We start from the raw sequence: 25566 nt of genomic DNA, 5'->3' as shown, positions 1-25566 counted from the left end.
ACCTTAACCCCATTGAGATTTTGTGGGATCAGCTAGACTGTAAGGTGTGTGAGAAGTGCAACCTTATTTTAAAATGTTACCAATGAAATGCAAGTTTTGTAAGGAAATTCATAAATATGCAAAATGTATATCTGTCTTCAAAACTAATTAAGCATTTAAGCATCAGCCTTTTGATCATGAGACATAAATTCAGTCAAGTGTGTCCAATCTTTTCACTGTTAGTGTATACTGAGAAACAGACCTAGTTTAAAACTAGTTTGACAACCGTTCATCCTAAATTTAACATACTCCAAGTCATGAGTGCAACAAGATTACTTGCAAGAGAAGAATATCCAGTGTTCCTGCCAACAAACTTGCACAAATACAAGGCACTCAACCATTGACAGTGCAGCCAATCAGATGCTCCCCTCACTGATAAGGCCCCACCTTCAGCATAGAGCTCTGAGGTATAAAAGCAGCACACTGTAAGACAGAATTTGTTGTTTTCAATTGATACTTATACAAAGATTGTCTAAAATGAGAGACGCCACATTCGATTCAAGCGTGGAGCGTTTTATGTTTTTGAGGAACCCTGATACGACTGCGGGAAACAATGAAATAAAGTGAGATGTGTATTTTATTACCTTGCATTTGGTTTTATGTTGAGTAATATGCATGTGGTTGCTAATGTTGTTTGATTATGTTTAACAGACAGACAAACTGGAGATCGAGAAGGCTATTCAAGACCTTTCCTCAGAGAAAACTGTACCATTCCACGGTGCAGAGAAAATCAATCAGGTGAGCATACACATGCAGTACACAAACATACACATCATATCACAATATACATACTATATGATATAAAATATAATCTGTTTATTCACACAGGCCAACTTCTGAAGAGCTGAGTCAATGGGCACAGTCTATGGACAATTTGCTGAGCAGTAAATGTGAGCACTGTCATTTTTATCACTTTTGAATGAGTTGCAAATGTGCCACATTATGGCTCCATAAATTCAGCCCAACTGATCTAATCTACATTTTCATATTCCCTCTTGTTCCAGGTGGAATTACTGCTTTTCGAGTCTTTATGAAGTCTGAATACTGTGAGGAGAATGTCGAGTTTTGGGTGGCCTGCGAAGAGTTTCGAAAGATCAAGTCCAGATCGAAGCGCAGATCCAGGGCAAAACAAATATATGAAGAATTTGTCAGAGAAGACTCTCCAAAGCAGGTGAGATGGTCTACAATTTGCACTGAACAGTGTTTAGTCGAAGTTCTTGAATATTTGTTTTTTCATTAAGGTGCGTCACTTCTAATTTCTAAACACTTCCTTTTAGATTAACTTGGACCACCAAACAAAGGAGTCTGTCCTCCAATGCCTTCTATTCCCAACAAAATCCAGTTTCAAAGCAGCCCAAGCCAGAGTTTACTTCCTGATGGAGCACAACTCATACCCTCGGTTTCTGGTGTCAGAATTCTACCATGAACTATGTAAATTTGCTGAAGGAGAGAGATAATCTTATCTTTATAGTCTTTATATTACAACTTTAAAAAATGGTTAGTTCGAGAGAGGTGTTCATGTAGCAGAGTATGGGGTGGTGGATGTTGTTTTATTCAGTGGTTGCACTATCATCATTTCAATGTATTTATATATTGCATATTTTGCACAGATTTGCACATAGGTGTATATAAGTGTAAATAACATAAATTGTCATTTTTATGACTGAGTGGTCAATCAAAATGGATGAGTGGTCACACAATGAAATGTATTTCTTTTAAAAACATATTGGTTCTGAAGTTACATGTGGTAGTTGTATACCACTGGCTCAAAAAGTACAAGAAGTTTTGTATAATTTCTTTGTTTTTCTAAAGAGCATTTTCTGACAAATAAATTTTTATGAAAACATTTAATTGTTTTAGTCTTCCGGTCTTTTTCTTTGGGACTGACATACAAAGGACGCAAGCAAAATTTGAGAAAGTACTTATTTTTCTGAATATATAACTTTCTGAATTGCATTTTTGCCATCTCGTCATTAAAAAAAAAAAATAGCATTTTATTTTTTATTTAGTAATGCCCCTATTAACTGATAAATTCTACAAGAAAAAATAACTGACATTTTATATATGATCCGTTTTAAAAGTTCATTCTCCATTTACTGTACACACAAAAAATTATTAGTTTTACGCATTTCAATTTCATACCAAAAATTGCATCAATTTGAATTTAGTAATCTTTACTAATAATAAAAAAACTAAATATTTTAAGTCTAATTTAATTTGTTAAACATTTCACAGTTCAATTTGCTGGATTTATGCAATTAAAATGCATAAATATAAAATATTTTTCAGTGTATTTTTCATATAGTATATACTACATACAATATGTATATCCCACATATTCTGCAAGATGCATGTATATCCCATATAAACTTCAGCACAACTGTAAATTATCCTATCATTTTAACCTAATCATTATCAATCAACCTTGTCACTAACTAAACAAATATTAAATGTGCTACTTTTCTCTTAAATGCATATTTTGATGCACCCATGATTTACAATGCTGGTGCATGCTTTAAACCACAAGGCGTTTAACTTAATAGATAGACATAATTTCACCTGCATATGAAATTTCGGTGTATCCTATATCAACCCATGGATGGGTATGACCCGAGAGATACGCGAGATGTACTTCTGCATAAAAACTCACTCAACCTTAAAACAAACTTTTAATGCAAATGTATGTAGAGAGTTGAACATTCTGAACATAATGGGTTTGTTTTTGAGCCTGTTTTAAAGGTTTGTTCCAAGCACACATTTGACATAGCTAAGCATTTTTTGCTATACGTGGGGACACTGTAACCTTGATATCATTTTTGTTTTCCTTCTGTTCATTTCACTGCAGTCCGACACTGAACAGACACCAAACACTATTCGTTTATCTGATCTAACCAAGAAGCCTGCACAGTGAGCCAGAGCAGCTTTTTACAACCGTGCTGGCCTTCATCAAGTCAGTTCCCATACTTTATCTTTATATCTTCAGTGGGGTTCAAAAGTTTGAGTCCACATTGAAAATCTAGGATTTAGGATTCTAGATTAAAATAAAACCTGGAAATAAGCAACGTTTTAGGAAGTAGAAACAATTTAAGCAAAAAAGAAATGCTATGCCCGTAAAATTAATAAGAAATGTTTAAGATTTAGCACTATTTCTAGGTCACTAATTGTATCCGCAAATTTGTGACACTGACCTTTGTGCGCAAGGTCAGATTTTCTTGCTTCCATTAAAGCACACATAATGCTCTGTGGAACACTATCAAATCATGCTGGATAACTTGGATCATCAGGTGCATCATTTGCACAAACTTCCATGCCAGCTCAAGAGCATACTGTTATTAAAGCAGGGGGGCATGCTAAATACTAAGAAATTCTGTTAAGTTTTCCAGTTCAACTTTTCACTTAAAGCGTTATGCTGACAAGATCATTAGCAATGAAAAATAAATGCCACTGTACACATTCAGAACAGTGCTTTAAGATTTTTTGCATTGTTAGGTTTCTAATTTGCACTCTATACTTACAGTCATGAGTACACCACAAAGCAAAAAATGATGATTACTCAGTGCAGGGGTGCATTATTTTTACTTTATCAACTGATCAGCTCTGACGCAGTAATACTAGACAGTTTGTTCTTTCCTGGGTGGGATGAATGTGAAGGGGGTTATTGTATGCTACTGTGGTTCACTTAAGATGACTACTGGTCTGGGGAGTTTAAAAGAATGTAAATAAACACCCAGGTAAAAATAGTAATACAAGTTAAACGTCACTGTGTAAACAACTGTCACGGCACTGCATGTAGAGATGAATAATAGAACACCGTTGTAAACGCCTGGTTTATTTAAGTGTCTGATTTAATGCAGGCAGCGCACTATTAAAACACCCTTTCACCTCTTTATAACAAAGTTTCCAATATACCACGGGGACGCTTGGACGAGAAAGACAAAACTCTAAGAGAAAGTTTGCACATGCAAAACAGATGTATGTGCTTAAATATGTTTAGTATTAGTGCACACTTGGTACATTCATATACACTCACTGAGAACTTTATTAGGAACACCTGTACACCTACTTATTCATGTGATTATCTAATCAGCCAATCGTGTGGCAGCAGTGCAATGTCATTCAGATATGGGTCAGGAGCTTCAGTTAATGTTCACATCAACCATCAGAATGCCAAAAAAATGTGATCTCAGTGATTGCAACTGTGCCATGATTGTTGGTGCCCGACGGGCTGGTTTGAGTATTTCTGTAACTGATGATCTCCTGGGATTTTCACACACAACAGTCTCTAGAATTGTTGCCAAAAACAAAAATCATCCAGTGTGAGGCAGTTCTGTGGTTGGAAATGCCTTGTTGATGAGAGAGGTCAACAGAGAATGGCCAGACAAGTTTGAGCTGACAAAAAGGCTACAGTAACTCAGATAATCACTCTGTACAATTGTAGTGATCAGAATAGCATCTCAGAATGCACAACATGTCGAACCTTGAGGCGGATGGGCTACAACAGCAGAAGACCATGTCGGGTTCCAGTTCTGTCAGCCAAGAACAGAAAGCTGAGGCTGCAGTGGGCACAGGCTTACCAAAAACTGTACAGTTAAAGACTGGAAAAACGTAGCCAGGTCTAATGAATCTCGATTTCTGCTGAGGGACACAGATGGTAGGTCATAACAACAATCCTGACCGCAGCCTGTCTACTCATGTGGGCCTGCGTCATCCGCCTGATTTAAACACATCACAGACGACAGGAACCAAGACAAAAACCAGCTATATTTATGAATGCAAGAGTCACTATAATGCAACATAAAGCAGCCAAAATCTTCAAAAACAAGAAGTGGTTTGCTTGCGCTTAATTGACAGTTCTGGAAGATCTTGTCCACGTGTTGTTAGTCCAGTTAATGATCTAGATTTAAAAATATAATAAAATGAACCTTTTCACATTTATTTATTTTAAATTTGTTTTACCACTCTTATTACATTCATTATTTAACAGTTATAATAGTACTGCGTTTCCACACATGACTCTTCCAGTTTTCATGACTTATTATTTTTTATTAATTGCCATGAATTTTGCAGGCCTGGAAAACACAATATTAAAATTTCCTAACATTTCCAGGTTTTCCATGACCACGGGAACCCTGATAATAACCCTTAAAATAAATTAGAACTTTAAATTGAAATAAATAATAGATCAGTACTTTTTTAATATAAATGATGTAATACGTTACAGTAAATAAGCATTTAATAGTTATTTGTCCTGCTTACTGTATGCTCATAAGAAAATCATGAAACCACACTATTACTGAACAAATGAAATTTATGTGAAAAGACATTATTTTAAACATCTCTTTGCATGCATACACAGGCATGAAATGACAGCGAGCACCGTGCTTGACTTCACTTCCAGATGCTCCTTTGATGAGATACAGGATGACAAGTGCACATCAAGTGACTCCGTGTCAAAAGTTAAACAGGTACTAACAATGTGGTGTTACTTTGCTTCTTGTACTTTTTTGGCACATTGTTTTTCCTTTGCCTGAGGAGAAAAAGAAAATAATTTCATATTCATCCTTCTAAACCAATTGTAACTTTTTAAACTCGTGTTGTACTATTCCTTAATTTGTATAGTGCTTTGCATAAAGCGGCAGCCCAATACAAAGGTTATACTAACCTTTTTACCAATGAATTTCACATTTCCAAGACTATATAGAGATTGCACTAACAAAGAACAATTTCTATCTAATAATATTTTATCAAATAGGTATAACTACAAAATGTTATATTTGTTAGGGAATTTTTTAATTATTTTTCTATTACTTTAAGATTGTATTAATTACCAGGACCTGAGGCTTTCCATGACTAGCAGAATCCTACAAATAAATATGCAAATGTAGCAGCTCACTAGAAGAATATTTGTACTCAACAGGGGAGCTATAAATACATGGCTATGTTAATTTTACATTTTATTATTATTATTTTTGAAATATTAACGATAAGTTGTCTAATTCACATACTTTTTTTTTTATACCAATGAATTCCACAAGGTTTAACACAAACAAATTTAGGCAAAAATAGGGCAAAACAGTGCAAGTTCAATTCCACTGTTAATATAACCAACACTGCCCTCTAGTGGTACGTAGGGATTTACTATCAAAACACAAACTACTGTGATTATGATGATTTTTTTTTTGGCTGACACCTAACTCACAAATCACATCACTATCACAGACAAATCACAATTATGGTCCAAAGCAGGTGTTGTGAATACATCTTTTTACATGCCATTTCTCAAGTTTAACTTTTAGCTATAATCTATCTTACCTTTTCAACCAAAGGTATCAGCTGCTGATATTCAGCCAATGTCTTCAGTAACTCCATAATAAAGGGTAAGTAGTTGTGCTTCCTTCTGATGTTTTCAATCTAAAAAAAAAAAAAAAAAAAAAAAAAAAAAAAAATTCCATATTATCAGATCGGCTGATAATCGGTTTGACCGATATTTGAAACCGATATTTAAATTTTTCCACTTAATGTTATTGCTTTTTTAATTAATTAAGTGAGGGGCTTTGAACAAGCATATTTTGCAACTAAAACTAGTCAAATGTTTTGCTTAAGCCGTTCACCAGATGCAAGTGATAAATTAAGTTGTTATTGGAATATTCCGGGTTCAATACAAGTTAAGCTCAATCAACAGCATTTGTGGCATAATATTGCTTAACTCGTCCCTCCTTTTCTTTAAAAAAAAAGCAAAAATTGAAGTTCCAGTGAGAAACATGATTTTGGTGAGATAAAATCACTTAGTAACCTTTTCTGTGTAAAGTTACATTCGATTATACAACTTTGTTGTCATGACGATGTAATGTCAACAAACCCTAAAATGACAATTTAAAAAAATTTACAGTTAAAATAAAACATGAATTTTACCAGAAGAATTAATGCAAGTGCTTTTGTAAAATTACAAGCTTCACATTTCTGCCTTTAAACGCTCCAAAAAAATTGGCCCCATTTACTTCCATTGTCAGTGCCTCACTTTAACTTCGATTTTTGCTTCTTTTTTCTTTTCTTTTTTTATAAACAAAAGTCGAAAGTATTTTTTGTGGTAATTAACATTATCCAACAAATGCTGTCAATTGAGCTTAACTTGTATTGTACCTGGAATATTCCTTCAATGTACCTAAAAGCAAAAATAAAAATTAAAATTCAGTTACGCATATCGTTTATCGGATACAAACACAAAAATAATCAGTATCGTATCGGTCATTAAAAATCAGTATCAGTCAATCTATACATTATATCTATATTCTTGTAAGTTCTTAAAGAGACATCACCATGCCAACATCTTTTTTTAAAGTACCATGTAATAACCTTATCAGAAGGCATCTGAATTTGAGTTTTTTTCTGTTTTTAAGCTATACAGAAATAGATTTTTACACATCTACTGAAATCAGCACAGCAACATGCTGCAATATATACTGTAGATCAGTGGTTCCCAACTGGTTCTGCTTCAGGACCCAGATTTTACATTGGAAATCAAGTGGTGACCCACCATAGTAAAAACGTAACCTGTATTTAATGTATCCTGGGTCGCATTTCCTTTTATGTTGCATAGTTTTGTTCATGGTTTTCAAGTACAAGGACATGCATCAAGTGACATTATTTTTGTTGACGACATCAACAACAGCGACCCACCAGTTGAGAAACACTGCTGTAGATGATCTTTTAGAATAAAAATGGAAAGACACTTTGACATACTTTGTATCTTTTAAGTTTTTGGTTCTCTTCATCAATCAGGAGCTGATACTTGGCGATCTCTGATTGGATAGAGATCAGATGACTTCCACTCTGGTCTGTGTCCATTGGCTCTTCCTGAGAAACAACAGAACTGTTTTAATCACTCTCTCTCACTGCATTTGTACATAATTACTACCATTTTTCAGTCAGAACTACTTACTTCTGTAAGCTGGGCCTGAAGTTCAACAATCTTTTTTTCATAAATCATCTTGCGGTCCGATACAATAGCCATCAAGTTGAAACGAATCTCTCCCTCACTGTATCTGATATTAGTATGCATGGGTTAAAAATGCAATAAAATTAAAAAAAAAAAAAAAACCAATGCAGTTTTGCAGAAATCAAAACCATCATCATCTAGACAGTATAAAGTATATTATACGCTACTGACACATACTTCTGTATTCTTTTCTCAATGACCGGCCGTACAGCACTGATCCAATCATCCTGGTTACATGCACCTGAGAAAGTGGCAAAATAATATAGCAACATGACATGCATTTGTGGCATAATACTGATTACCACAAAAAATTATTTTTACTCGCCCCTCCTTTTCTTTAAAAAAAAAAAGCACAAATCTGGGTTCCAGTGAGGCACTTACAATGTAAATAAATGAGGCCAATCTGTAAAGATTAAAATACTCAAAAAGTATAGCCACAAGAAAAAAACAATATGCGTGTTATCATGATGCGTGTGATAAAATCGCTTTCTAACAGGGATGCACCGATGTATCGGCCGCCGATATTTTTCGACCAATTATTGACCAAATTAAAACCATCTGCAAATCGGTTTTGAGCCTGAAAATGGCGATATGAAAAACCGATGGTTCATTTATAAATATATCACACTTTGTAAAAACTCTTTAAATTCAAATGCACAATCAAGAAATAATGATAGCCACAGAATGTAGAAGGGTTGGCAATCCTAAGAACATGTAATATTTAATTTTTATTCTTTGTCGTTCTCACATTGAGGAATAAATGGCGTTACAGACGTGACAACGGCACTTACCTATACACGATGAGGTAAAACCATCCAAACGCTTTGAAAACAGCAAACTTTGTCTTCTGAGACATTGGTATGGTATCCATTAAGGCTTCACAATTGATCGAGTTAAAATTGAAATCGTAATATAGTCTTGCACGATTACGAAAGCTTGAAAGGCTGTGTTTAAAAATAGACTGCAATCAACGCTTCAGTCAGCATTGTGTAAGCAAACGGCATCCTCTAGCAGTCTGGATGGCATTTTCCATGTTCCATTACAACACTATAGAACTTAAAATGCCGTTTTGTTCCTTTGGTAACTTCTTATTTTTCCATGATGTGGTTGACATTGTGGAATTGCCCAACATATTCATAATATGAATTTGTGATGTTCTACTATATACAGTACAAACATGTAAAATGTGAGTTCTGTTGTTCTGAACTGCAAAAACAGAAGTGCAAACATGTTTTAGAAGTACAAAATAACCATTTGAATCAATCAATCAAATCATCATGCTATGATATTTAGTTTTTTTTTCTTTCATTGTGGTTCTCTTTCAAATTTTGGCCTTTCGTGTGTGCAACAGATCCAATCCATATTCAATTGAAATTATTTATTGAAAGAAAAAAAGCTTTTGTACCTCTTTGTACATTTTTAAAACAATTCCAGGGAAAAAAAGTGATTTGATTACAAAATAAGGTAAGTGGAAAATATCGGTATCGACCAATAGTTTGTTAAAGTCGGTATCGGCCAAAAAATTTCATATTGGTGCATCCCTAATTTCCAACCTTTTCTGTGTAAAGTTATAGCCAATTTTACAACTTCGTTGCCATGATGACGTAATGTCAACAAACCCTAAAATGACTGTAAAAATGACAATTAAAACAACTCAAATAATACACGTTTTAATACAGGTTTGCCGCAGAGTTTTTAAAATCTAATTTAAGACATTTTATGACCTTTTTCCAAGACCTGAACAGATTCATAGCGCACAACTTTTAACTTTAAAGGCACTTCAACTTTGAAATACACCGGGGACTCTTATTTTGAAATGTTTGCGCATCACTGCTTCCAGCTGCTCAATCAAACAAATAAAGGAAATGTGCACTCCTACAATAATCTACAATGTATTACAATGTAAACAATTAAAAGTAAAACATTGTCATATTTCATCAACACTACACCATCATCATTAACAGTTGATCATTAGTAATCGCTAATGATCAACTGTTAATGATGATGGTGAAGTGTTGATGAAATATGATATGGCTTAATGATTGCGAACTGCTCTGCAACAGCTGAAAACACACACAAGCCCCCGCGTGCTTGGAGAAAATACAACAGTGCCACGTTTTCACATTTAATTAAATCGTATTCTTTTGAAGTTTGATAATCACATTAGGTCATATCACGATTCCTGTCTTTCCGCCCCCAAATTTAAGAAAGATATTTAAGAATTTTTATGACCTTAAATTTTGGAACAATTAATAAGACATTAAGACTTTAAGGATCCACAGGAACCCTGTAATAGAAGAACTAATGTAAGTGCTTTAATAAAATTATAAGCTTCACATTTCTGCCTTTAAAGCTTTCAAAAATGGGCCCCATTCACTTTTACTGTGCCTCACTGTAACCTAGATTTTCCATTTTTTTCAAAGAAAGGATGTCAAAATGATTTTTTGTGGTAATAAACATTATGCCACAAATGCTGTCGATTGTGCTCAACTTGTGTTGAACACGGAATATTCCTTTATTGTTTTAATTTGGAAGATTATGATGATAATTAAAAAAACTATATCAAATGCAATGGCCACCAAAGAATTTTGGAATTAAATATTTGAACATGATTTAAGATGGTTTCCATTTACCCAGATCTATAGGTCCTTCACGAAGCCCATCCAACTCATACAGTCTGCCATTAACTGGAACATAGCTCACAAAGTGAAAAGCATCCTCTTCTTTAGACGATGACTTGGCGTCAAACTCAAACATCTGCTGCCTACAATAAAAGGGGGCAAAAACATTATTTGTAATGGACATACAATGCAACATTTCATTAATGAAAAAAAAAAACAACAACTTATGTACAACCTGGCAAAGCTGTTGTGTACTTGTCGAATCACTTCAGAGTTACTGAGAGCAAGACCCTTCATCTTGGTGGAAAAAAATTTGAGATATAAGTGACCAAGGATTCCATTGTCTCTAATAAATACAAATAACACTGTAATAATGAAAAAAGTCAGTGAATTTATCAAAATTTAATCAAAATACATAGGCAACTTACTGCAGCATCGAAACTGTGTGAAAACTCTTTAAATTCTGTCAGCGTTTCCCCAAGATGCATATCAGAATGTGTGCAGTTTAACAACACACTGACAATTGCTTGGGTCGCGCAGGCATTATTGATGACCTGAAACATTGTTCAACAGAAATGAATGGCGCAGTATCCCTTTTCAGTTATTAACAAGTGCTGTTTTGACACATTCACACACACACACACACACACACACACACACACACACACACACAGTTGAAGTCAGAAGTTTTTGTATACCTTTGCCAAATACATTTAAACTCAGTTTTTCACGATTCCGGACATTTAATTGTAGAAAATACGTCTTAGGTCTTAATCTGTTGTTCTGGGATTGATTTACACTTTTTGCCCCAAACTACGTTCATCTCAAGGAGACAGAATGCATCTCCATCCAGAGTGGTATGATGGCTACGTGGTCCCATGGTGTTTATACTTGCGTACTATTGTTTGTACAGATGAACGTGATACCTTCAGATGTTTGGAAATTGCTCCCAAGGATGAATCAGACTTGTGGAGGTCCACAATTTTTTTTCTGAGGTCTTGGCTGATTTCTTTTGATTTTCCCATGACGTCAAGTAAAGAGGCACTGAGTTTGAAGGTAGGCCTTAAAATACATCCATTGACTCCAATTAGCCTATCAGAATATATATATATATATATATATACACACACACACACACACACACACACACACACACACACACACACACAGTTGAAGTCAGAAGTTTACATACACCTTAGCCAAATACATTTAAATTCAGTTTTTCACAATTCCTGACATTTAATCGTAGAAAACATACCCTGTCTTAGGTCAGTTAAGATCACTACTTTATTTTAAGAATGTGAAATGTCAGGATGATAGTAGAGAGAATGATTTCAGCTTTTATTTCTTTCTTCACATTTCCAGTGGGTCAGAAGTTTACATACACTTTGTTAGTATTTGGTAGCATTGCCTTTAAATTGTTTAACTTGGGTCAAACATTTTGGGTAGCCTTCCACAAGCTTCTCAAAATAAGTTGCTGGAATTTTGGCCCATTCCTCCAGACAGAACTGGTGTAACTGAGTCAGGTTTGTAGGCCTCCTTGCTCGCACATGCTTTTCAGTTCTGCCCACAAATTTGGATTGAGGTCAGGGCTTTGTGATAGCCATTCCAATACCTCAACTTTGTTGTCCTTAAGCCATTTTGCCACAACTCTGGAGGTATTCTTGGGGTCACTGTCCATTTGGAAGACCCATTTGCGACCGAGCTTTAACTTCATGGCTGATGATTTGAGATGTTGCTTCAATATATCCATATATTTTCCTTGCTCATGATGCCATCTATTTTGTGAAGTGCACCAGTCCCTCCTGCAGCAAAGCACTCCCACAACATGATGCTGCCACCCCCATGCTTCACGGTTGGGATGGTGTTCTTCGACTTTCAAGCCCCACTCTTTTTCCTCCAAACATAACGATGGTCATTATGGCCATACCGTTCAATTTTTGTTTTATTAGACCAGAGGACATTTCTCCAGAAGTAAGATATTTGTCCTCATGTGCACTTGCAAGCTGTAGTCTGGCTTTTTTATGGTGGTTTTGGAGCAGTGGCTTCTTCCTTGCTGAGCAGCCTTTCAGGTTAAGTTGATATAGGACTTGTTTTACTGTGGATATAGATACTATAGTATATTTTTCTATATCATAGTATATTTTATATATCAAACAGAACTGTACTAATATAGAATAGCCTGGATTTTGTGTAACCCAGGAGAGGACATATGAGGTTACAGGACTTTGTGTGACCCAGGAGAGAGCATTTGAGGTTATTAAAAGTGTTGATGCTGCAAAAAACCACACAGTGCAACAGAAATAATGATGCTATGGACCTTGGGAAACACGGCTAAAGATAAAGATTCAGCTGTAACAGAAATAATAATGCTACGGACCTTGAGAAACATAGCTGAAGATAAAGATCAAACACAGCCAATGGCCAGAGTGACCTTAAACCAGGTTTCAACCATTAAAAAGAAATGAAAGGCTCTGTGAAATAATGGTGGCGAACGGTAACCATTGACTACAAAAAATAATGAAGGGGCGTATGCATGAGGTAATACCAGATAAGAAATTGTACAAAAGATGAGGGTTTACACCAAGGGATTCAGATCTCAGCTGACATCTCAGGGTTTGTTGGTTTGTTCAAACTCTAACCTTTGACACCTGGAACTCCTGACTTTGAGAGTTTTCATACTAAGAAGGAAAGAAAAGGCATCTTACACTCCACAACATAACATTGGCAAACACGAAGGGACTGGCACAGAGCCAGGGGAGCCATAATGGGCTTGCTTGCGACTGACTGCACAAAATCACTGGCGCCAAAAACTCAGGTAAGCAATTTTGCTTAAAATAGTATTTTTGTGAAGTCTGTTGCAGGATTTGGCCCAAGTGGTAACTCTAAAAAGGCCTCTCCAGTCTCGAACTTAATTAAACGATTAATTGGATAAAATAGAGAACTGGGTTCCAGGTTTCAAAAACTGTGCATGCAAATGTAAATATGTCTTGTAAATAAGTTGAAGCACACAAATCCTATGGATACTGCACCTCTAGGCAAGCGCAGGGGTGAGCAGCGCTGGTAGGTCACGCAAGAGGTGTGCAAATCCTACGGATACTGCACTTCTAGGCAGTGCGGAAGTGAGCAGCTCTGGTAGGTCACCCAGAAGAGGGGTGTGTTGAATTCTGCAAATAACGCTGAATGCAGTGACCCCAGTGAGGATTAGGAGCCCACATGGATGGTTGGCCTTGTTCTCAAAATAGCATTTAGGGAAATTAGCAGGTACTTAGGAGGTGTGGTCGTCCAAGAGGGGCATAGTGATAGTTAAAATGTTTTGATATTTTAAATTACGTGCTGAATAGTGTAAATATGTGATATGCTGAATAAGTTGATGTAAATAAGCATTTTGGTTGTGTTGTGTACAAAAGTAATTGCATTGCTGTTGTATGTTGGCTGCGTTGGTTGATGTGTTTATGATGACTGTATTGTGCTTATGCTGGCTGCAATGTGCTATGCTGTATGTGTGTGTGTATGTGAAATAAGATTGTAAATGTGTGGTTGAGTGTGCTGGTATATGTCCATGTAATTGTTTTTCTCATGAGAATTGTGTTGTAAAGAAATAGGAATATTATTATTATTCTTTTTGTGGATTTTTCCCCTTTTTCTCCCAATTTGGAATGCCCAATTCCCATTGTGCTTTTTAAGTCCTCGTGGTCGCGTAGCGATTCGCCTCAGTCCAGGTGGCGGAGGACGAATACCAGTTGCCTCCGCGTCGGAGATCGTCAACCCGCGCATCTTATCACGTGGCTTGTTGAGTGCGTTGCCACGGAGACATAGCGCGTGTGGAGGCTTCACGCCATCCACTGCGGCAACCACGCTCAACTCACCATGCGCCCCACCGAGAACATACCACATTATAGAGATCACGAGGAGGTTATCCCATGTGACTCTACCCTCCCTAGCAACCAGGCCAATTTGGTTGCTTAGAAGTCCTGGCTGGAGTCACTCAGCACGCCCTGGGATTCGAACTCCAGGGGTGGTAGCTAGCATCTTTACTACTGAGCTACCCAGGCCCCCTAAGAAATAGGAATATTAGGTTTAGTATTTGATAGTTATAAAATGAGTAATGAAAAAAGTGTGAAAGTTAGAAAAATCATTCTAAGAACTAAAAACGTTCCCAGATATTGGCTTTGTCGATTATTTGGACATCATCCAAATTGTAGTCAGTGTGATCCAGATAAAGAAACACAACTGTTAAATAAGGAAACAAAATTATAAGAAAGAGCACCTGTTTTTTCTCTCTCTCTCTCTCTCTCTCTCATGCAGCGAAAGTGAAGACTGCAAGGCTGATTGTGTGAGTGCAAGGAACTGTGACTGAACAGACAGAGGGAGTAAATGAGTACAGGATTGAGAGTGTGTGACAGAGAGAAGGAGAGCGAAAGGAGGGTCTGAATGAAGTCATAGTTTTGTTTTAGAATTTTATTGTATTTTTTGAGAGCTCTGTGTTTACAAAGGCCTTATGTTTGTAAAAAGTGTGAAAGTTTCTGTGTTTGTGAAAATGTTTGTATCTGTGTCTGAAAGAGTGTGTGAAGTGACTGTGAAGTGCAACTGTTTGTAAAAGTGTGAATGGAAGCAAAAAGTTAACTCTTAGCTGGCTGGATAAGATTCAGCCTTGGGCTGTTCTTTTCATGCCATGAAGGAAGCGTAATATAAGATTAACTAAACTAAGAAAGAGCAAGTGGTATTTCTGTGCATAGAGTTAAAGTTCGTATTACATTATCTGGACAAACAATAAAGTTTTGCAGTCCAGTGTACTACTTTAAACTAAAGTCAACTCAATAATTTGATTTTAAACAAAAGTTGTATTGAAGATAAGTGTAGTTACATTACAATAAGGTATAATTATGGCAAACACTCCAGTGGAAATACTAACATCTAGAAATCCACTGTGTAAAAATTGATTGATAAAATTTCAAAGAAATGGGAAAGAGGAAAAAAGGTGAAACTGACTAATAAGAAAAAAATATTTCTGAAACCAAAGTCTATTTTATAACTTGAGTATGAGAAGCAAACCTTAAATGTGAAAACTTCACATTCATGTGTTTGTTTTACATTCTGTATGGTACAGTTTATGAGAGAATAAAATTGAACAACATTAAATTAAACACTGTAAAGTCTTGATAGTTAAATGTAAGAACCCATGATTATTTTTTAGTATGTGTTCGAGTACGTTTGGAGAACAAATTTACATGTGAATTGCGGCTTTGTCTGTGTAAACTTGATCAACCAACAAAAATAAGAGTGGTAGAGTTGATTATTTTGTTAGGGACTGTCTGATTAGGGAAGATTAGGTTAGACGCTGCTCTGAATGGGAGAGCTCGTCTCTCTTGATGTCTCCACTCGGACAGGGGCGCCCCAAATTTAAAAAAGATAAGTTAGCAGATTCTTTTAGTTAAGATATTTTTTCTTTTATTTTCTTGTTTTATATGCACAGTGTAGGCATTGGTTGATCATGGGTACACTGAGAAGCTGTCTTTCAGACTAAAATTAAAGGAAAAGAAATTTAAGAATTATTTGGATAATTTCATGTTCTCTGCAGTTCCAATCTGCTGAAGTTGTGCTCTTAATACTTGGTTTTCTCATTTTTATGTGTGGCAGTCTTGCCAACATTGTCAGGGCTCGACAATAAGGACTGCCCGATGGCCCGGGGCCAGTGTGAGAGAGAGATTCGGGCCAGTTGCTAGAACTGTCACTTGTGTCACCAGTGCTGCATTTATAACATTAGTGCAAGAAAACAAGTGAGAGAGCACAAATATTACATTGAGCGAACGAAGGATTATAACCAACGAGCAAGCGCGATTCTATTTGGCTTGCAAAGATGCATGAGAGCATAATATACTGGACGCACCAAGGCACAGTCGCGTGCAGACACCGAACGCACTCCCCTAGTACTGTCCTCGCTCTTTTCCAAGTGTCTTAGCAGCAGCTATTACCAATGTGTAGAAAATAGAAGGGAAAAAAACCCACTTAATGAATTTCGTAGCGGGATTGCACGTTTTGCACAACATTTTATGTATCCCCACACATTCAGTGTTCACAGTGCATGAAATCCCCACATTTTTTGTTTTTGCATGTCAACAGTTTCATTCTATAGGACTGAAAATCCATGTCTCTTCGTGCATATGTCACATCATCATATCTCTCTGTGCAGCGTAGACTGTTTATTGTGCATGCAATCTCAATAAGGCACAGAGCGCAAGTTTTATTCCCACTGTAAAAAAACAAATTTTCTCTCATTAATTCGCCTTTAGAGATGAAGCGCCGGATGAAACGTAATAAACTTTGTTAAACCCCAGTTATGCATGTGTCTAGAAATCACGAGCAACTCAGTATCCAAATTGTAAGTATAGATTTAATTAGGTTGGTTTCAAAACGTAATCAATTCGACATAATAATAGCGTTAGATATGAAAAGCAAAATCACTATGGCTATTAGGCTATTATTATTAGAGCTGTTTAGCTGCAGGGTGAAGATGAATATTCAAAACAGTCTACTTCATATCATCCTCATGAAACATCAGTTACATTTCTCATTTCTGGACCGTACAGGTATTTTTGTTTTTGTGCTTTGTGCACCAATCTGTGTTGGTCTTTAGGTTGTCTGATTTCATGTTATGCACACATTCTTAATTCACAGACATGTAACCCTAATGTTTAGTACACATCACAACCGATTTGGTAGCAAGTCTCTTCTCAGGGATCCATATGTTTATTACATTCAACCAATAATCAGATCTTTTACTCAGTGATTAAATCTTTGATCCTGTGTGTGAATACACTACACATGGCCAGAAGTTGCATGACAGCATGACTAAATGGGTGACTGAAAACACATCAACTCCTCCACAGAACTCTTCACTTAAAAACTCATATTAACTGAGGTTAATATGATGTATTTATGAATTTATATCTGTAAAGTGCTTATATGGGATTACATAAGGCATAAATCATATCTTAAATTATAAATGTGATTCAATTTTGAGGTACATTTCCTTAAAAACATAATATGTAAAAAATATTTATCTTTGGACACACTTTTAAAGCCATGATGGTAAAAACAGCTATTTATCATTTTTGTGTTGGGGCCCGACCGGGCCAGTAAAAAAAATCCTTAGCATTGAGCCCTAATTGTGATGCTTTTTCCTTGGGTTTGATCTGTGACCAATCATGCCAGATAAAATGGAAAATAAAGTTCCAACCTCCAATAAGGAGGAAGAACTAAGCAAATGTTGTAAACAGTTTTGCTCAGATGTTCTAATATCTAATAAAATAGAGGATTTCTTGTTTTGAAAGTGTATATAATGGAAAATGTTATTCGTGCTAGAAGTTCTGAATTTAAGAATTAAAAAATATCTTATGTATTTGGTTGTAAAAAATTATTGATAACGCAACGGGAAAAATTGGTCGGTGGTGGCGGGTGAAACCCATGGAGAAACATTAAGATTAAATTGAACATCATAGCTTCCTCAATTAATAACTTCATATTCATGAGTCTATTCTGTGTGTGTCTTTGATATTAACTATGTTTTACCCTTTCTTTGCCATCATTATGTGTATGTTGTTTCACTATCTCATTCTGGAACTAGTCTCTCACCATTGCAGATGGCTGGGCCAGATGATTTATTGAAGTTACTAATACTGCAGGTGAAAATCTGGAGAAAAAGAAGACTGAAAATGATGTGGGCTATTATCTGATTGGTCCTCCTGCTCTCATTACAGCTGGTAATCATTACTGATTTGCCATTTCTAATATGGACTAAAATGTCTCTGGATAAGTTAATTTCAGTCTTATATGACTAACCAGATTGCCATCAATGGGTTCAAAACCCATGTCTAAATTGTTCTGAGGGTCTACATTTAAATCCTGCATCTAACCATTGATTTATTGATTTGAAGAGTAAATATTACAAACTTGATGGCAAAATTAGAATTACCTATTGTATTGGTTACTCCCCCAAATTTTCCAGAGAGTACCCTCACTTGAAAAAAAAAAAAAAGGGTTAGTGGATGCTACAAAGAAGGACTGAGTGTCCTTTTCTATTACTACTATTTTTATTTGCCATAGTTAATCCATGAAAGTATCACTTTAGAGGCATATAATTTCTGCACTGTGAATTTTGGTTCTACTATTTAACTGAATAATTTGTTAAGAAATGCTGATAAGTATCAGAGATATAAGTTCCTTCTCCTGAGAGAGTAAGGAAAGGGAGAAAGTAAACATAAGAGTTTTTATTACTATTTTTACTGTTGAAGAGTAATTTAAATATATTATTGTGAGATTCTAAAATGAAAAAAGAAGGAATAGCTGTAATGAGATTAGAAACAGTGTGAGGGAATAGAGTGTCCCTCCTCCTAATTTCTCCCCCACTCTCAGGCTAAGTTTGATAAGTGTCTGCTTGAAACAGAAACACAAGAGCACATTTTAAAGGCGCATCTCCAAGTTGTTTTACTTTATTTTATTTTGATTTGATTTTTTATATGGAAAATGATGTGATTTAACAATAATGTTAGATACAGTGATATGAAGGAGAGGTTCAAACAGCTTTCCTCATCATAATTAAAGATTTTATATATTCAGAGGGCAATCAAAAGTTAAGGTTTATACTAAAGACAAGAGATTCAGCTGAAAGTTGATCTGACACACTTAATGTAGGTTCAAAACAATCTAGAGACTATTATTGAATTAAGGTGATGTTTTAAATTAAGCTTCCTAGAAGCTTGACAGACTTGACTTTATTTTGTTTTGTTCTGATGTTAGTCCCCACCATGATATATGGTCTTTTGTGACGTTTGCTAAAGTAGCAGAAATACAACCTGAAATGGAAATTAGTGATCTGTAGATAAGCTCAATTTTAGCATTCTTTCTTTTAATTTGGACAATTTTAATAGATTAATACATTTTGAACAATGTTTTTTTTTTTTTTTTTTTAAACCATGTTATGAATTGTCTCCATATTTAAGCAGTTGTAGATGGTTCCATTGGCTGTGACGGTTCTCAGGTGATACTCCCTGAAAAGAAAATATCTGTTTACTGATACCAGATTATTAAGGATTGGCCAATAGGACTGAGCGGTATCGAGACCAGTGGCAAGAGGTGATGACCCAATGACGGGTAAGACTCTCCAATGGCAAAAAAAAAAAAAGGGGGGGGGGGGCAACCTAAGGTAGGGCATCACCGCCCTGGAAACCTGACCAAGGAGGTTTGACATGGCTTTAAGGATGTGGACGAATGCTCATAGGTCAGATGCATCAAAAGGGAGGTATAGAAGAGACCTGCCCGAAAATTGTGAGTTCCACTCAGCCCGACTGCATTTTAATAACTGCTTTACTAAAACAACTTATCACAGTGTTAAATACCAAGCATTCTGTCACTGTGCCATCAGGGGATCATACCCTGTGTAGATTATTATTTATAAATTGGTTTTGGGGGTAAAGTTTTGAGAGCCATTGCAGACAAGGGAGTGCCTGACCTATTAAATAAGTATGAAACAAACCTGGGAATGTTTGTATGATAATTAATTTAGATTGGAAGATGATTTATTACTTTTACTTATGCTTTTATTGAACTCATGCACATTTTAATTGTAATGAAGAATGGAAAAAACATGGTGGTGACTAAAGATTAAGATTGCTTGTCTTGTTTGTTCATAATCTAAATGGAATTGTTTAAGAAATAGGGTGCATGGTTGGCTAAAATTGGTATAATGATTTAAACAACAATTCTGGTGTTGATACAATATGAAGATGATCTGTTCAACAACATTAGGGCAATGTCACCAAGATTCTATCAAAGTGCTCACTAAATTAGCTGAAGGGGGCCACAAAGTCTCAAAAGAAAAACTGCAGTACTGTTTACCACAGGTAGAGTACTTAGGAAGACTACACGATTAAAACAGCTCTATTAAGGGCACTGATGAAACAGACAGGGCATCAGAATCTTCGAGCTCAGTTAACATGGGATACTAATGCATTCATAGCATTTGAATCATTGAAAAAAGAGCTTCAGACATCTCCAGCTCTAGCAACCCCAGACTATACTAAACCATTTCATCTGTATGTAGCAAATAGAAGGGATGGATATATGCATCAGCAGTCTTAATGCAAGAGACCTGTAGTGGAAGAAAGAAGCAACAAATAGCTTATTACATCAACAAATTGGATAATGTAGTACAAGGCTACCCGCCATGCTATCAAGGACTTGCAGCAGTGTATTTTACTTATGATAAATCTTCCACTGTGACAATGGCTATCCAGTGATAATTTATACTCATCACAAAGTAACAGAGTTATTAGAGCAAGGTAGATTTGTTTTAACGCAAGCCAGGTGTTTGACATATTCTGCACTGTTAACTTATCCAGATATTTCCATAAAACGATGTACAACAATAAATCCAGCCAATTTCATTCCTCTAGAAGGGGAGGGAACACCTCATGAATGCGTAATAGACTCTCTAGCTTGTACTCGTTTAAAACCAGATCTAGAATCAACACCAATCATTGATGCAGAAGCAGATTATTTGGTAGATGGGTCATGTTTCAGAGACCATCTAGGAAATCATGCTGGATAAGCTGTGGTCAAAAGAGATGACAAAATTTTTTGTTCCAATTGTGATGTAGCATTGTGAGCAGCAATGCTCAGCACAATTGGCTGAATTAAAGGCACTAACTGAGGCTTGTTTGTTGGCTAAAAATCAAACTGTCAATATTTATACAGATTCTGCATATGCACATGGAGTATGCCATCTATTTGGAGCAGTTAGGAAACAAAGAGGGTTCAAAAAGACTGATGGGACACCAATTCAGCATGGTGACCAGATAATTAAACTTATCTCAGCCATGATGTATCCAAAGAAATTGTCTATTATCATATGCCAAGCACACAAAAAAGTGAATGACTTTGTCATTCAAGGTAATAATGCTGCAGACTTACATGCTAAAAAGGCCTCAGGATGCCAAGTAGCAGTAATGGCAAATGTATCAGTTCTGCTTCAGCCTCAACACCAATTAGATGACATTGCACGTATGCAACATCAAGCTGGCCCATATGAACATAGTGTATGGCAACAAAGAGGTGCAAGCAGAGATGTAAATGGCATATGGCGATCTCATGAAGGACACATGATTGCCCCAATAGCACTCCTTACTATTTTAATCTCAGATGCGCATGGTTTTGACTAGGGGTGTCGTGATATACCGGTATTGACGATAACCGTGATATTCAAATCATGAAATATCGACATCGTGTTAATTTAGGGTGTGACGACGTACCGGTTTTGGCGATAACCATGATATTTAAAATGAACAGGACTCTTATGATAACACGACACATAAATTATCCAGCACTAGTGCCTGGTTGATCTCCCAGGTGGCAGTATTGCGCCTTAACGCTGACACCTGCTGTCAAACAAGACGACGACGCAGCGCGCACAAAAGAATCATGTCGTCCAAGCGGGAGAGTGAGAGGCTTTGTCCGCATCCGAAAAAAGTAAGCTCGCCAGTATGGGAGCTTTTCGGCTTCAGAGAAAACAGCTCCTTCTTAGACAACCCAGTTTGCAGAATCTGTCGGGCTACGGTCAGTGCGAAGGGGGGCAACACCACCAACCTTTTTACCCACCTCCGTGTCCATCACCCCGCGGATTACACCCTTTTACAGAGAGTAAGTTGCGATTATTTTATTAATCATGGAATGGGAAATGTCACATTAACCTGTTAACAGCGGTTTTCTGTTTTTATATTTAAATAAAGGGTGATTCTTTTAAGTTTGTCACAGTGCCATGCACGTAATGTCTCATCTATGCTGGCGCCGGCGCAACCATAGTTTAAAAAGCTTAAAATAGGGGTACGTAAGTTAACAGGTTAAAGTATCAGTTTTGATGTTAATATTTATTCATCATACTGTTTATCTTGACCGTATTGTCTCTCTTGTAATTTCATAGGGAGCTTCAAAGAAGACTGAGAAACCCAGAGTCTCGGGTCAGCTGACACTTTTTGAGTCTGTGGAAAGGAAGAGGAAAGCAGACATGGCTATTGCATCTGAGGTCACAGCCATCACTGAGTCACTAGCCTACTTCACAGCAAAGGACATGATGCCCTTTAGAATAGTATAGAGTCCAGGATTTAATGCACTGATGAAAACAGTTGCTCCAAAATACAAAATCCCAAGAAGACAACACTTTTCTGAAAAATAAATCCCAAACATGTACTTAAAATTAAAATCTGACATTGCCAACACTATGGCTGAAGCCAAACACTTTGCATTTACAACTGATCTCTGGACCAGTAATACTGGACACCCCTATATGAGCTTAACAGTTCATTTCATCACACCAGCATGGGAAATGAAAGCTGCATGTCTAGAGACTGCATTTTTACCTGATGACCACACCAGTGAGAACATTAAAGAGACATTCGAAAACCTAATTAAAGAGTGGGGAATTCAGCAGTCAGCAGTGGAGTGTGTCACTACTGACAATGGCACAAATATGAAGGCTGCATTTAAATCCCTCCTCCCATCGAACTGGCTCAGCTGCTTTGGACATAATTTAAATCTTGCTCTTGGAAAGGCCCTGAAGATTGACCAAGTGGATGCTTCTGTGAGGGCTTGCAGGAGTGTCGTACAAGGATTTAACCACTCATGGAAGCCTGTTACTTCTCAGCAAGCCTGTTGTGTAGATTAGGAACATTTTTCTAACTTCATTTAATATAATGTTTGCAGATTTGTTGAACAACATGCTGCCGTGACAGCAACTCTCATGGCTGACAGAAATACCAGGCATCTTGTGCTAAGGGGGTCATACATCTCTACACTTGAGGACACATGTAAGGTGCTGAAGCCACTCAGAACCTTTACTGATTCTCTGGCTGCAGAGACCTGTATCACAATCTCATCCCCGAGGCCTGTCCTTCAGCATCTGACTGAATCCATCCTGGCAGAAAAGGATGATGACAGCAGCCTTGTGAGGAGCATGAAACATGCAATCTGCAAGAACTTACAAGAGCGGTATGAGGATTCTAATATGGCTAATGGTGAGTAGGCCGGTACCACAAATTTCTCCAACCTCACCTTATTCACAGTCTTATATAATTACTACTCATCATGACTGATTGTGTTTTATGAGCTCCGTTAATAATGAATTTTCTCTTTGGTTCATCTACAGTGATTAACATGGCCTGCGTACTTGACCCCCGCTTCAATTTGAACTTCATGGAAGAGGCAGATTCAATCAAAAGACAGCTAGAGCAGCATCTCACGCAGGAGTCTTCTGACAATGTAGGTAGCACTTCTACTCTCTCACAGGAGTCTTCTGCCAGAGGAGAATGTGAAGATGAGGGGACCAGTGTCTCTATCCCTGAGGCCCCAAAAGGCTTGGCTGGTATTCTCAAAATGATAACAATGAAAAAACAGGAGAACAGACAATCAGCAGACATGGTAAAATCTACACCAGCATTTCAAGAAGTTTCTGCATACACAGCCTTGCCCACCATTTCTGTGGATAAAGACCCACTGCAGTGGTGGAAAGACAATGAGGAGGAGTTTCCAAGGTTGGCAAAACTGGCACAGAAGATCCTTTGCATTCCCGCCACCAGTGTTGCATCAGAAAGACTTTTCAGTTCTTCAGGAAACATTCAGACAGTGTTTCGCTCCAGTTTGAAACCAGAGAAACTTAACATGCTTGTCTTCCTTCACAAAAATTTGCCATAGATTGAGAATGTAAGAAGTGAAAATGCATGTGCCCTGTTTATCTGTCTCCTTATGTTCGTTGCATGGGTAAAAAAGAAAAACTAAATAAACAAAGTAAAAAATAATTTGACTGATAAGGTTTTTTCCCCAAAGGTTTCTATAGATATCGCGATATATCGATATCGTGAATTATTTTGGCCACAATAACCGTGGTGTGAAAAATCGAATATCGTGACAGCCCTAGTTGACCATTGCGCAAGAGGGGAAATAATTAGAAAAATAAAAAGACAGGGATACTGGTCCCCATATCTACAGGCAATGGTAGATGAATTTTTAGCTGAATGTGAAATTTGTGCCAAAAATAATGTCAGAAAGGGTACATCTGCATCAATAGGTCACATACCAGTCCCAGAAGGACCGTTTAAACACCTGGTAATGGATTATGTGGACATGACAAAATCAATAAGAGGAAAAAGATACATATTGGTAATAATAGACAGATTTAGTAGATGGGTAGAGGCAGTACCATCAGCAGACCAGGGAGCTCAAACTGTAATAAGATTTCTGACCAGAGAGGTCATTCCAAGATTTGGCATACCATCTCAAATGAGCTCTGACAATGGCTCAGCATTAATTCAAAGAACAGTGAAAGCAGTAATACAACAGCTGAGAATAAAACAAAGATTAGGGTGTGTCTACCATCCACAGTCCCAGGGAATGGTAGAAAGAGTGAATGGAATTCTCAAAGCTAAGATTCAAAAAATTTGTGTTGATACTAAACTCAACTGGGTAGATGCTCTACCTCTTGCATTGATGGCTTACCGCATACAGACCAATAGAATTACTAATCTAACACCACATGAAATGTGCCAGAGCCTATGCCAGTACCATATCTGAGAGGTCCTTATGAACACCCACCTTTAGAACAGTTACAGGTGGAGCTAAGGGCTTACATGAGACAATTAACTGCTATACACGAAGCTATTTATTCACAGGAACAGAACAGGGGACCCAGACAGGAAGAAGAAGTGCCATGTCCCATAGTTCCTGGAGATCAAGTCTATTTGAGAGTTTTTATGAGAAAATGGAATGAACCCAGAAGGCAAGGACCTTACAAAGTAGTGAGAGCAACTCCAACAGCAGTACAGGTAGAGGGTAACAAAACGTGGTATCATTTAAATCACTGCA

At 36.8% G+C, this 25566-nt stretch overlaps 2 protein-coding genes across 6 annotated transcripts in view; one reads left to right on the top strand and one right to left on the bottom strand.

The window, feature by feature from the left end:
* Positions 1-469: 469 nt before the first annotated feature.
* LOC127438287 (regulator of G-protein signaling 2-like) lies at positions 470-1890 on the top strand. Its single transcript, XM_051693782.1, has 5 exons — positions 470-602; positions 691-777; positions 868-929; positions 1044-1210; positions 1317-1890. Exons 1-5 carry the CDS (start codon positions 517-519, stop codon positions 1494-1496), a joined length of 582 nt encoding a protein of 193 aa, XP_051549742.1. The 5' UTR covers positions 470-516; the 3' UTR covers positions 1497-1890.
* Positions 1891-5329: 3439 nt separating this feature from the next.
* The window catches only part of LOC127438278 (ubiquitin carboxyl-terminal hydrolase isozyme L5-like), a 40280-nt gene continuing 20043 nt past the window's right edge, over positions 5330-25566 (bottom strand). For all 5 annotated transcript variants that reach the window (XM_051693763.1, XM_051693764.1, XM_051693766.1 and 2 more), the window contains 8 exons: positions 11085-11210; positions 10892-10953; positions 10669-10799; positions 8213-8276; positions 7979-8081; positions 7780-7893; positions 6352-6450; positions 5330-5566 (listed from right to left, as the gene is read on the bottom strand). In XM_051693763.1, the coding sequence (XP_051549723.1) occupies positions 5522-5566; positions 6352-6450; positions 7780-7893; positions 7979-8081; positions 8213-8276; positions 10669-10799; positions 10892-10953; positions 11085-11210 (744 nt within the window). In that variant the 3' untranslated portion in view covers positions 5330-5521. The remainder of the gene's footprint in view (positions 5567-6351; positions 6451-7779; positions 7894-7978; positions 8082-8212; positions 8277-10668; positions 10800-10891; positions 10954-11084; positions 11211-25566) is intronic.

This window comes from Myxocyprinus asiaticus, chromosome 49 (assembly GCF_019703515.2).
Source record: "Myxocyprinus asiaticus isolate MX2 ecotype Aquarium Trade chromosome 49, UBuf_Myxa_2, whole genome shotgun sequence".
In the NCBI taxonomy this organism is placed as follows: domain Eukaryota; kingdom Metazoa; phylum Chordata; class Actinopteri; order Cypriniformes; family Catostomidae; genus Myxocyprinus; species Myxocyprinus asiaticus.
Note: the sequence above shows the minus strand (reverse complement) of the source record. Positions and strands in the feature narration are given on the sequence as shown.